General features: G+C 39.4%; 1 protein-coding gene across 6 annotated transcripts in view; it reads right to left on the bottom strand.

Moving 5' to 3' along the window:
* tnika (TRAF2 and NCK interacting kinase a) overlaps positions 1–13,780 on the bottom strand; it is a 117,082-nt gene continuing 103,302 nt past the window's right edge. For all 6 annotated transcript variants that reach the window (XM_016530911.1, XM_016530913.1, XM_016530910.1 and 3 more), the window contains 16 exons: positions 13,211–13,456; positions 12,609–12,736; positions 12,376–12,515; positions 11,399–11,496; positions 9,362–9,537; positions 8,994–9,099; positions 8,736–8,879; positions 8,244–8,346; positions 7,831–8,001; positions 7,581–7,724; positions 7,263–7,397; positions 6,417–6,517; positions 6,074–6,223; positions 4,561–4,720; positions 1,376–1,515; positions 1–1,032 (listed from right to left, as the gene is read on the bottom strand). In XM_016530911.1, coding sequence (XP_016386397.1) covers positions 949–1,032; positions 1,376–1,515; positions 4,561–4,720; positions 6,074–6,223; positions 6,417–6,517; positions 7,263–7,397; positions 7,581–7,724; positions 7,831–8,001; positions 8,244–8,346; positions 8,736–8,879; positions 8,994–9,099; positions 9,362–9,537; positions 11,399–11,496; positions 12,376–12,515; positions 12,609–12,736; positions 13,211–13,456 — 2,226 coding nt within the window. In that variant the 3' untranslated portion in view covers positions 1–948. The remainder of the gene's footprint in view (positions 1,033–1,375; positions 1,516–4,560; positions 4,721–6,073; positions 6,224–6,416; positions 6,518–7,262; positions 7,398–7,580; positions 7,725–7,830; positions 8,002–8,243; positions 8,347–8,735; positions 8,880–8,993; positions 9,100–9,361; positions 9,538–11,398; positions 11,497–12,375; positions 12,516–12,608; positions 12,737–13,210; positions 13,457–13,780) is intronic.

Raw genomic sequence — 13,780 nt, forward strand, 5'->3', positions numbered from 1 at the left:
CTTTTATCCTTTTTCTTTCTATTTAAAATTTTTTGATGATCTCAGATATCATGTTGCTTTGACACACACATCACACAACATCTGATCCAGTGTCCACACAAACATGCAACCAGTGAGGAGGACCGTTTTCTTCCATCTAGTCTCGTATGACTAGATTTCATTCAGTTAACTTTCATGCTTTTGTTCCTTCATGTTCCAAACATTCCAAAAAAGGACCAGAGAAGGAATTCAAAGCATGGTATGCAACTTAAAGATGCGTTCATGATCCGTTCGGCTCCGTATTTCCAACCTCAAAGCTATAAAACAGTACTTTGGATAAATGTACAGTATATGGATCTTGTTGACAATATACGAATGAGCACCAGTGTTATTCGTTTATTCTGAGCATTTCATTCTCTTTTGAGAAATCGGACAAAAACGGGCATCACAGATATTTGTGAAACTGGCAGAAGTGTTCGCCAATATTTTAAAGTGAAACATCAAGAGACTGAAGCTTGGTCTTAGCCTGAGTGCTTGCTAATGTTATCCCCACATTTGTTCTCTTTTAAATATTGTCCAAATCTTTACAATCATGCAACTGACTAAAATGCATTGGAAAAGTCAATCAAAACCAATGGGAAACCAGGGACGGGAACGTAAAGGGGAGGACCCTAAAAGAACAGGCTTTACCAGAGGCCACAAATAAGGTCTAAAACCAAGTTCAAGTTAATCAGCCCGCTCTTCTGGGAACTGCATGCCACTGCAGGTGACGTCAGATACTGCGCCTCCATTAGCCGTGTGTAGAGAACAAGCGCTCGCTTCCTACGGGACAGACCCATGTCTCCAAGCTCACTCCTCAAGAGTCTAATATTTTAAAATCTTTTTCAGACCAAAGTGTCAATGTACCGTGCGCTCACAGATGCAATTCGGACAGGAAAAAGGCTCCACGGTGTTGGGTCTGCAGGAGCTTCACCAGTTCATCAAAGAGTTCCTGTTCAGCGTCATGAAGAACACTTGACTGCTACCGCCTGATCGGACCGAGGCGAAGAACACCTGCAGGAAAAAAAAAAGAAGAGGAGAAAAAATTAAGCTCGTCCAAAATGGTCCAAGCTGTTTTAGATGAACAGTAACATTGGTGATGATCTACAACTAGGCATAGGCCGGTATGAGATTTTGACGGTATGATAACCTTAAGCAAAAATATCACGGTTTCACGGTATCACAGTATTGTCGTTACAGCTCTAAAATGTGTTATTTTTAAATGACTGGGTAAAAAAATTAAAATAAAAAAAAAAAAAAAGAGAAGAGAAAAATGTAAACTTGTCCAAAATGGTCTAAGCTAATTTAGATTAACAATGACATTGGTGGGGATGATCTACAACATTATAAGTCTAACCTTGTCATTCCTCTCACAGAGGAATTTAAGTCTCTGAGCTCGCTTGTGCATGAAAACACCGTCCAGGTGGCCCGTTTCAACAGAGCGGATCTCAATGGCTTTCTCTCCCCAGCCCATGATCTGGTTGGAGTGGATATAAGCTGCAAAACAGAACATCTTGTTGAGTTCTCATGCATAGACCATCTTTATACCAAAAACAAAGCACAGTATCATAGTTCTCTCAAAAAAATGTGAACAACTTTCATTTCACTTTTGAAAATGACACTCCACTTCTAAAAATCCCTGTTGGCCAAGGTAATATCTGTGATATTTCGCTCATTTCTTGTGGACAAAAAAAAATTAAGAAATAGATTAATAATAAATTAAAACTTAAAAAGACACAAGTAGTTATTTATGCAGAATGTCAAAGTCACTTTTTTTCTCCATATAATGACAGTGGTATATTTACTGAAATCTTAAAGGGATAGTTCACCCAAAAATAAAAATTCTGTCATTAATTACTCACCCTCATGTCGTTCCAAACCCGTAAGACCTTAGTTTATCTTCGGAAAACAAATTAAAGGGGTCATATGATGCGATTTCAATTTTTCCTTTCTCTTCGGAGTGTTACAAGCTCTTGGTGCATAAAGAAGATCTGTAAAGTTGCAAAGACTAAAGTCTCAAATCCAAAGAGATATTCTTTATAAAAGTTAAGAGTCAGCCACGCCTACCTAAAACGCCTCGTTCTAACACGCCCCCACATATCTACTTTGCTATGTGGGAAGATTTGCATAACGCCGCCCAAATGCTCAAGCAAAGAAAGGCGGCGTAACTTTTATTCTCGCTGTAGTATTGTTGTTGCCGCCGCCGCCATGTCGTGAAGGCACTGTGTGTTTCGTTGTGAAAGCGAAACTACTTTGTTTGGTCTTCCAAAAATGGACACGACTAGAAATCAGTGGTTAAGTTGTATTTACAACACTGTTCCAGAACACTTCAACCCAAATATTCAGATGTGTGCAGCACATTTTATGGAGGACTGTTTCCTGATCCTGGGAGAGTAGACTACAATGCCGGCTGTTCTGACTCACAGACTGTAAGTACGTAAGTACGTTTGAGCAGTGTAGAGTAGCACTTGTTGTTTGTCATTTCTCCGATCACAAATGCAGACATAATTCTTTTTAGCAACATCATATGACCCCTTTAAGATATTTTTTGATGAATTCCGAGAGCTTTCTGACCCGGCATAGACAGCAACGCAACACGTTCAAGGCCCAAAAAGGTAATAAGGACACAAAGTGCGCACAAAAAGTATTCTTGTAGCTTCATAAAATTAATGTGCCCCTATTATGGATTTTTGAAAAAATTACCTTTCATGCAGTGTGTAACACAGCTCTAAGTGAATGAAAACATCCTGCAAAGTTTTAAATCTGAAAGTGCACGTGTATAAAGTTATTGTCTCTCAAAAGAAAGAGTCGACTCTGAATCATTGAAGCGAGTCGTTTTTAAAATGAATCCCAAGCCATTTCATGTTGATGTCAACAATTACAGGCATGATGAAATGCAAATGAGACCAATCACGCAGGTTAGCGTCAAGCAAAGGAGGGGTTTGGAAAAATGAATCGTTGAGCGAATCATTTGGGAGTCGTTGAGCAAGTAAGGTAAAAATAAATGCATATTATAAGACAATGAAAGTGTTTTTTGAACTTGCATGCATGTCAACCTGTTGTTGGAGACTCCCAAAACCAAAATATGAACCTTTCTTTACCCATAATAGGGGCACTTTAAGGTTGAACCACTGATGTCACATGGACTATTTTAACGATGTCCTTCCTACCTTTCTGGGCCTTGAATGTGGTAGTTCTATTGCTGTCTATGCAGGGTCAGAAAGCTCTCAGATTTCATCAAAAATATCTTAATTTATGTTCCGTAGATGAACGAATGTCTTACGGGTTTGGAATGACATGAGGGTGAGTAATTAATGACAGATGAAATTTTTGGGTGAACTATCCCCATTAAACCTCAGTCTGTTCCTCATCAGAAGAATTGGGATGCAGCAAACAAGCCTTATTAAATGACATATACAGACATTCTGTTAAATATTATCGCTCAGCTCTATATAGAAAGTCAGATACATAAGCATATCCAACTTTATTCGCATACATACAGTACACTCACATAAAGTGATATTTACTATATAGCAAATCTCAACTTCTTGATTTACATTTTAACAAAATGTAAACTCTATTATTAGCTCCAATTTGCTAAATGTGACTATAAGGGATGACGACATTAAACTGTTATAAACATTAACATCATAATTTTCTGTAAAGCTACTTGGAAACAAATGTATATTGTAAAAAAATAAACACTAATGAAAAGAATAATAAAATTGACTTGAATAAACATTTCCTTTGGTGTGGAAAGGAAGCAAACAAGTTTGGCACAACATGAGGGGTGAGTACATGACATAACCATCATAACTGCCCATGAGTCAAATCTAGTATGGCATATTTATTTGCTTACACAACTTGATTGTGTCTTGTTTTGAATGGGTAGATGCATCTTTTTGTATGATCTCTGAATGCCTTCCTTTTGACGTCTTTTCATAAGCCAGGCGGAAGATTAGCAAGCATTGCATAAAAATCGCCCCAAAAAATGAATAATTCTGTACGCAATCACTACTAATAATCATAACAGCCTGCCAAACGCAAGGAGCTCTGCACAAACACTCCCCCATTGAGATTATTATATATGATAAAGCATGCCAAAAGCCCTAAATCCTCCAGCTAATTTGTTACTCAGACCAGCTCACACACACACACACACAACCACATTCATACTTCTCAAAACACAGAAGTTGAAGCCAAGTTCGAATGCTTTTGAACTCTGGGTGAACTACTTTTTTCTCCTCCCACAAAGCAGAGAATGTGTGGCAGCCCTTTGTTGTTTTCATGCACTTCTGCTGGCCTCGCATCCCTCAAGCTCTACCCATGTGCTGGCAGCTAACACAAACAGACACTGCGGTAGAGGCCAATCGGAAATCAGTGCCACTGTGGAATCAGGCTAATATTAGTCAATACAGCAAAATATGCTGTTTTTGTAAGCATCCACTAAAGATAAATATTTGATAACTAGAAGAGAAGTCATTCTCTGGTCAGTATGTTTCCTCTTGCATAGCTGGGAAGGGTATTGAAACACAGACTCACCAACAGAGGTGGGCATCTCTCCCCACTGCAAGACCACGTCCTTGGTGATTCTGCCGTAGGTGTTGACATAAACGCCCTCATCTTCATAACACAGCAGCATCTCCATGCCATCAGTCTTGGGAAGCACCACGATGGCATGAGGAGTCACACTGCTCTGGATCTAACAGAAAGAAGAAGGGGTGCTTAAGGAGACCATTAGATGACCACATATTCCATTTACATTTATTCATTCAAAGAATCATTGTTTACAAAAGGGAATCTATGGAATTATAGTATTTCTATTTTGGTAACACTTTAGCATAGGCACCAATTCTCACTGTTAACTAGTTGCTTATTAGCATCCCTATTATTAACATATTGGCTGTTTATTAGTGCTTATAAAGCACATATTCTGCATGACGACATTCTACGTCCCTAATCCTACCCAATACCTAAACTTAACAACTACCTTACTAACTATTAATAAGCAGCAAATTAGGAGTCTTTAGAGGCAAAAGTCGTAGTTAATGGTTTGTTAATAGTGAGAATTGGACCTTAAAATAAAGTGTGACTTGTATTTCATACAAAAAGCTTATTAAATGCACTAATAATTGCATTTTGGCATCTATCCATCTATCTATCTATCTGAGACTCCAAGTAGGTTGCAGATTTGGAAAATGGTGGCACTTGAGACCGAAGGGTTTCTGATTTAATTCTTGGTTGAACACCTTCTTCACCTTAATTCTTAACGTCTTTATCAGTTAATATCTTTTCTTCTTAATGTTTTATTTTCAATGAGCATTTCTTGTCCAATTGTCACACCGTAATTTTGGAATTTCTATAGTATTGCATCCTTCTCATGGGCATTTAATATATTTGTGACTTCAGTGTGTTAAATCTTTTTTTTTTGCCCATTTTAACTGTAAAACTGAATATACTGTAAGGTGGCTTTGCACTTACAGCCCTTGTTAACAATTATATATCACTTATACAAACTTTACAGTAGTTATTAAGACTGATGTGGTATGGAGTTTGTAAAATGTGCTTGGAAAAAAATATCAGAATATCGACTTGAGTGTGTGTGTATATATATATATATATATATATATATATATATATATATATACACACAGATAATATCTGAACAGAGTATGTGTAGTATAGGAACAGAAATTGAGCTTCTGCCTTCCTCAAAGCACCTGAAATCATCCTTACACTTTTCACACTTTCAAGTGCCGTGAAGGGAACATAACGTGTGGAGGCACATGTTTTTTCACTAAGATTAGACTACAACCCCCAAGAGCAACACTGCCAAGGGAACCCCTCAACCAATCAAGAGGATGTTGCTCATGAACGGCTCCCTTACCTAGAAGCACAACTAAATTGTGTTTTTACAGACACCAAACCACAGCCTAGTACCACAGATTAAAACTGCTGCACTGCATTGGTTATAGAGGATTTGTATTGCAAATTTATTAGCAACAAAAATGGATCCAGCATTTCTATGAGGTTCATTTAAAAATGCATCACTTACATGTGATGGTATGTAGATGTCATAAGGGTTTCCAGAATCCACATCTATGACGTGAAAGCCCACACTAGAGCCATAGATGACCTTTAACCTCTGACCCTCTTCTACAGTCAGGTCCACCAGCTGAGGCCTGTGCTGCAGCTCTGTGAACGACTTCCAGAAACAAAAAGATACAGATACAGAAATGGATGCTGAGTCTAGGGAACTGGTTAAACAGGCAGTTAATGCATGCAAACCTTTAAGGCATTTTCTTTCATTGACAAATTATATTACATGTTAGTTAAATAGCAAGAAAGAAATACAGAGAGCATTTGAAAGATGAGGAAATATTGTTACACCATCATACCTTGAAAGCCATGAATTTATGGTACGGCTTGGGGGCCCATGCATAAATCTCCACAGAGCTCTTCAGTGCGATCACCAGGAATTTGATTCTCTCGTATTTCACTGAAAACAAAGTAAATCATGCTTTCAGTTACCTGCAGCTCACAGTGGCAGTTTGTCTTATTCATACAAGGAAGCAGACCGTCTCCCGCTGCCACGCTCCATGCTGTTAGAGGAGAGCTGAATGCCAATCCTCTCGATTAGCCTCAGAGATCTCGATTAGCCTACTCAACCGCCTCCATCTTAACAGCCTTTGTCTAACAGGAAAGCCTTCATCTTTCAACCCCAATATCTTGGACTTTGCTTCATTCTGCACGCTCAGAAAAAGCAGCTAATATACTGTATATGCTGCTAATATTTATATTAATATGTAATCTTGCTAATAAAATTGAATATAAATAATACAAAGAAATGTATTCCATAAGGCTGCTACTATTTATTATATTCTTAATGTTGTTAATAAAATATAAATAATACAATAAAGTAACATTTGATGTTATTTTAATTTTGTTGATGATAATATGAAGTCACTGATATTTAGGAAAAAACAATACTGATAACTAAGAGAGAAAACTCATTGACTCAAACTCTATTAACCTCTATTCTTTATTACTAGATTTAACATTTTGAATACTTACTTTATGCCACAGCGTTAATGTGATTTATACTTAAATACAAGAGTTGTATTTGGATATTAGTTGCCACTGTACAAGATGTTAGTATCCAACTTGATATTGAGTACTGTGAAATTTCAGTGGCATTGATATCAATACTTTTGTGACAACTCTAGCAGAGATGGATGACTTACCAACTTTATAGTGAATACAGCCTTCCAGATCCCCAACAGTGATCCAGCCCTGTTTCTTCTCTACCTCCGGATCGTTGTGCAGTATCCTGTTTCTCAGCCATGACAAGTAGTAGACACGTAGCTTGTTTTTCTTCCCTGTAAACAAGGCTGACATGTTAATAAAAGACGACATGTATCCCCAAAAGACACAAAGAGCTGCCACCAGGCTTTGGTTCAACACTTTTTTTAGTGTATACTTAAAAATGTGGACTTAAGTTTCATCTCACTGCAAATGTCAACTTTGATGCCCTTGTGTAGCTCTTTTGTAGTGGGACAAACCTGATATGGTGACCAGGACATTTAGACCCTCTAGCACCTCCATCTGTTGGAAGCGCCGGCGAGTGATGAGGTTATACACCTTGCCCTGACCGCTGCGGTCCAGCAGCATTAGACCGTTCTCAGTGCCCACCAAGAGGTTCACACCTGAACACGAAACACCAGCCTTGTCAGAACTGGATTCTGACTCAAGAATGTATGAGAAGAGGAATTAAAAACAAACAAAGCAGATATCAGAGAGAGGGTGATTTACCCCATAGAGCAGCACACAGGATCTCTGAGTTGAAGCGCTTCTTGTACTTGCGGATCTCTGGTGTGTCGCTGTTAGGTCTGATGTTGGTGGGGTTGACATTGACCACAGAGATCTTGCGAGCCTCGTTCAGTTTGGCCTGTTCCTGACGCAACAGCTCATTAGCAAACAAAGCTGCAGAGATGAGAAGACAAGAAAACACAATAAATGATACGAAAGAGGAAACATTTCATTCATAAAGGGATGTTTGGACAAGAACCAAACCTGGCAGGAATCATTCAGTGCCTAGAATAAACCTATTCTAAAACCCATTTTATCCAAAATGACATATCTAAATTGCTTTCCATAAATGTTCTTCCTTTTAGTGTTGCAGGCTGTGATAACGAGATGTGTTTGTTTGTGATTTGTATATTTACCGGCCGCTGAGCTCTCATCGTTGTCATCTGTGGGGGAGGTCTGATACACACGTGGGTCCACAAAAGGAGTGAAAGAAGCTTTCAAACCACCTCCATGACCAAACTACAAAAATAACAAATGAACCATATCAGCTCCAGTAAAATGATTTAATAGCAGGCATTCAGAGAAAAGCAGTCTGGAGTTGGGGCTAAAAATACAACAGAAGCACAGTTCCTGCTGTTTAGATAATAGATGGTTCAGAAAAAATTTTGGACTTTCACTTGTGAGTCAGTAAATAATGTCTGTGACAGAGTTATGAAAATATTAAGAGTCATTAGGATAGCAAAGTGCTTTCCTCACATTTTCAGACTCTTTAGTCTCATTTTAATTCTAGTTATAGTGAAGAGAGGAGAGCAAATTAAAGGGAGAGGAGGGTAGGACAAGATTGGGATATTTCAAATTGCTTTGCCTGGCTAAATATCAGATATGTATCCCTCTTAAATGTTATCTACCTCATCCATAGAGTCCAAGTCCTGGGAATTGAGGCCTGTTGGAGTTCCTGATGGGGAGTGGCTTTGCTGCACCAGGTCTGGTAGGTTTCCGTGGCCTGCGAAACCATTGCTCTCGCCGTGGCCCAAGCGTTGCCTCTCATTGGCCTATAGAGAACATCAAACGTAAGTCAAAAATGTGTGAAATATTTCAGAAGTCAGAGATAATAAGTCTTTTTTGGAGCTAAATAATATCTAATGTGGCTGGCATTGCCGTCTCACCGCTCTCATTCTTAGGGTGCCATCCTTAGACTCATCGTTGTAGGATTCACCGAAGGACTCATCACGGCTGCTTGTGAAAGACTCATTATTTCCCTGAACAGAGGGCCTGAGGGGAGACAAATACAGGAAACTTAGGCTTAAATTCTACAGAATCACATTAAAACAGAATCTTATTTCTGTGTTCATTTTATTAGTAGGATAAAGGGTGGAGAAGGGGATTAAAACAGTTGCAAGCCAGACTTGAACATGAACTGCCCCCATAAGCACCCTGACTCAACCTGTAAGAGTATGTGCCCTGATTGCTAAGGCACAGCTCTGACATAAAAGTTATTTTGAGGAACAAGAGAGAACTAAAGGTTTACGCTTACATGATCCTGGGGATGTCACTGACTGACACCGTGCCATCATGCCCCACAGTACCATCCTCATCCTCGCTGCTCTCAGAGTCCTCACTGGAGGAGGAGTAGTCGGTCAGTTTAAGGGGCGGCCGGTTGATCTCATCTATTCGCAACTCCCTCAGTTCTTTAGCCAGGGCAGTCAGATCCTGAAAGAAAGAGAGAGATAATCATATAACTAGTAACACTGCTATCTTCAGTAGCTCAGTTGCTGCTAGTGACAATAGTTCAATGTTACATTACTGTTATTTTTCCTCGAACCATCAGGATTCGCTAAAATGAATTGGATTATAAGAATGTAACACTAGTCAGCACCAATAGCCTCATGGCACTTCGGGGGTCCCGAGTTCAAGTCCCGGCTAGCGGACCTTTCCCAATCGGATCTGAATCAGTCCATTTGATGGTACAAGAAAATGAACCGGTTCCAAAATGTTTCACTGATTCATCTGAGTAAATCCACATAATTCCTATAGCTTTACTGAGGTTTAAAGGATTTATAACTGTGCTATAAAGCTCCAAATTTAAAGTATCTGCCCCAACACTGGTGATTAAAGTCATTAAAATGTAAAGTAAACACAGCAGGTGCTCAAGCTTTATTAGAGGTTTGCTCAAGTAAAAGAAGATTCAGTCGTAAAATTCTCACATATTCAGATACTTTTTCTATTCATATTCAGATACAGATACTTTGGTTTGCTGAGTACTTTGGAGGTCTCATGCAAAAGTCATCTGTAATCAGTTTGCATTCGACCTGTAATCCCAGCTTTAGGCCCAACATAAAAATGCCCCCTCCTGAACTTTAGTTGCTATAGAAACAGTAAGGGTCCTAAACAAACAGCTAGGGTTATTTGCGCTGGGGCGAGAGAATCCGAGCCAAGTAGGGAGAATAACACACACCCACACATAGAGTCCATTGACAAAGCCACTGGCAATCCAGCTTGGTGAGAAAGTTGAGAGGGTGAAAGAGGACAAGCTTTTCTCAAGTCAGCGTTGCTATTGAGATTAGCAGGCAAGAATTCCCACAGTCCTCTGCCAAGCAACCTTTAGAGATTGAGAGGGACTGAGAGAAAGATGGATGGGAATGTAACAAACCCTTACTCTGGCTTTCCAGCCCTGATTGAGGTCCAGGTGACAAGACAGATAAAGAACAGCGAGAGAGAGAAAACACAGGAGAGACGTGCAGAAAGAGCTTTGGAACTGGTTAATACAGATTGTAGGTCAGCTAATTATGTAGACAGCTCTAGCCCTTTGTTCAAACATTCATCACGCCGCAAGAGAAGTTTCCTCAAGTAAGGACTTGGGTTGTCCAAGCCAAAATAGCTCAGAGAAATAAACCTGCCATAAAAAACAAATGCAGTAAAATAAACAAAAAAGATAAGGTTTGGTTTTGTAGGAATGTAGGAAAGCATGGCGCTGGCAATGCCAATGTCATGGGCGTGATTCCCTGGCAATGCATAAGCTAATAAATTGCATATCTTTTATGCATCTGGCAGGTGCTTTTATAGAAATTGACTTCCATTGCATTTATGCAGATATATTTTACATAAAATTTAAGTAGTTGTAGGTGTAATTTTAGTTTATCTAAAATTACGCTAATATAATTCATATTAATCAAATTGATAGTTATTCCAAATAAAGTCTAATTTTAAATATCAGTTTTGGCCAAGTGAGCTCAAAGTTTCAGCCAAGAATTTTCATTTCAGTGTATCACTTTTCTAAAAGCTCTGAGTGTTCACAAGTGGAAAACTGGCAGAGAGGACAGTCTGAACAATGCAACCAGTGGGACATTTGGCCTCCAACTGTAAAACAGCATCTGCGTCTGAAGGTTGTTTAGTCTAGAACGGTGTCTGAAGGTCAAATCTACATCCAAAGAGAACTAAAAGCACCTTCAAGCAAATGCTAGATAAAAATGAAGTGACAAAGTAGGTTCAAATAGTAGTGTACTGTACATATCGAGACAAAAAAATTAAGAATGGCTAGATCATATTTAAGGGCTATTGGGATGCATCTTACCGCAGGTCGACCAGGTTTGTTCAACTCTCTGCTTTCCTCCTGAATGGGTTTGGAAGTCTCCTGTAATGCCACTGGAGATCCTTCTGATTTACCAGAGCCTGGAAAACAACATAACAGGTTGTAACCACATGTTTGAGATTAAAGGACATCAAATGTAAAAGTTTCAGAAAAACCCGTACCGATCGACCCTTATTCTGATTATTGGTGAGGAGATGTAAAAGACAACTTGTTCTCAAACAGAATGAAAACTCTGAGATTGCTGCCATTATTGTAAACAAAAATATACAAAAGGTGGACTCTACCTATCTTTACAGCACCTAGAAATACACCTTCTAGATTGGACTAAAAATTCAAACAGGCAAACAATGTATCCACCATGTCATACTATACATCCACTTCACTCTCTGGAGGACGAGCGCAGTACTGCACGTCTGACACGGTGAACAGAGTGGAACTGCCCAGCAAAAACAACCAGAATGAAGTCTGAACGAGTGCCAGCTCCTTCAGTCCCTTGGAGACTTTCAGACTGAGGCATTCTGGGAGGGCCACGTCTGCACCAGTCACTCACAACACAACATGAACACCCACACTGGCTTGTAACAAAAGGTTTGCTCATGGGGACCCGTTTAAATCAGGCCTGGATCAAGTCCTGATCCTTTCTATCCCCCAATTACCTGTCTGCCTCTACTGTCCTGTAAATAAAAGCTAGAAAACGCCTTTCTTTTGGATGGTGTTGTGCAGTGGTTAAACCTCAAGATTGCTTTCCAGAAGGTTTCGGGTTCGATACTTCAAAACATGAATTAATCACCATGTAACTTACTCCAAAGGGATTGTCCCCGTAAAAACATTATGGTATCAAAGTTGTGTGAGATGTTCATTTAAAAGATTTCTAGAATTCTTTTATCTAGAATTGTATTCTAGGATTGTTTTGTCCTCATTACAGAAACTCAAGATAACTCAAGATACCGCATTCTCACCTTTCGGCTGGTTCCTCTCACTGGATCCAGCCAGCGAGCCGCCCTGAGAGCTGGGTGTGCTGGAGCTGGATGAGCTGTTACTGCTGGTTCTCTGCAGAGCCACATCCAGGGACAACTCTGCCCTCCTCAGGTCTGGATTACTGGAGAGTTCAAGATACAGTCAGTGCTTCAATATACCAACATAGAGCAACGCCTCCAGCATGTGATCTGACTGAGAGCTGAGTTGAGCTGACCTGGTGCGGATGAGCTGGGAGGCCGCTCGCCCCCCTCCACCGGACTCTCCGTTCCCAGGAGAGTTCTTCCTCACCACAGCAGGAGAGATAGATGTGGTCCGCTGAGGCACCTGGGTAGTACTGCACAACTTTAATCAAACACACAAATGACCAAATGTCAGAGACGAGGGATCATAGCATGATCACAACCATCAGTTATCTTGAATAACAAAGACAGCCTGCATATTTTATTAATAGCCTTTTAATCATTTATTTACTACAAAGTCTTGTAATTTAAACATTAAAACTACGATTCAGAATTTTGAGGTCAGTAAGATTTTTTGAAAAAGTAATACTTTTGTTCAGAAAGGACACACTTCTTCAGAGGAATAAATTACATTTTTAAAATAATAGAAAACAAGATATTTAAAATAGCAATAATATTTACAACATTACTGTTATGACTGTAATGTAAATCACCTGTAAATCATACCGACCCCAAACTTTTGAAATGTAAAGTATTTGTCAAAAACATTATCAAAACATATCTCCTCAGGTGTGAAGCCTTGAAAATAGGAAAAAGTAAAGCTCATCGTTAAAGTTCATTACTGTATAATTCTGACCTTGGGAGGAACGTCTTCTTCCATTAGCCAGGGGGAACTGCGTTCAGGCTTTTCCTCACGGCTGGCCATGCGAGGGGCCGGAGGGGGCATCTCTGAAGTCGGGTCGGAGTTCTGCCGTGGCATCTCTGGCCGATGGGACACCAGGCTCTCCTGGAAGGCTGAAACGCCCTTGGCAGATTGATCATGCAAAGACTGAGAGACTGACAGAGAGGAGCTATGGGATCTCACTGGAACCAAATGAGGCATCTAAGAAGAGGAAGAAACCATTAAGTGCTTAGATCAAAATTCTGACACATTCACCAATTAATTTTCATGACCTTTCCAGTCATTGGTGAATACAGGATAAAGATATTTTAGAAATGATTTTCAAAGGAATTATTATTTGCTGGATGAATTTCCATGTGTTCCATGTGTACTTTTGAATTAGAACATTTATTTATACTTATTAGATGTCTCCAATAACACCCCTAAAGGACAGAATGATGTTTCACACTGGCTTATGAGTGTGTTTTATAATAATTTAATTAGGGATGCACAATATTAAATTCTGTATAAGCCGACAATTATTTT

Source organism: Sinocyclocheilus rhinocerous, unplaced genomic scaffold (genome assembly GCF_001515625.1).
Source record: "Sinocyclocheilus rhinocerous isolate Xijiao unplaced genomic scaffold, SAMN03320098_v1.1 scaffold541, whole genome shotgun sequence".
Taxonomy (NCBI): Eukaryota; Metazoa; Chordata; class Actinopteri; order Cypriniformes; family Cyprinidae; genus Sinocyclocheilus; species Sinocyclocheilus rhinocerous.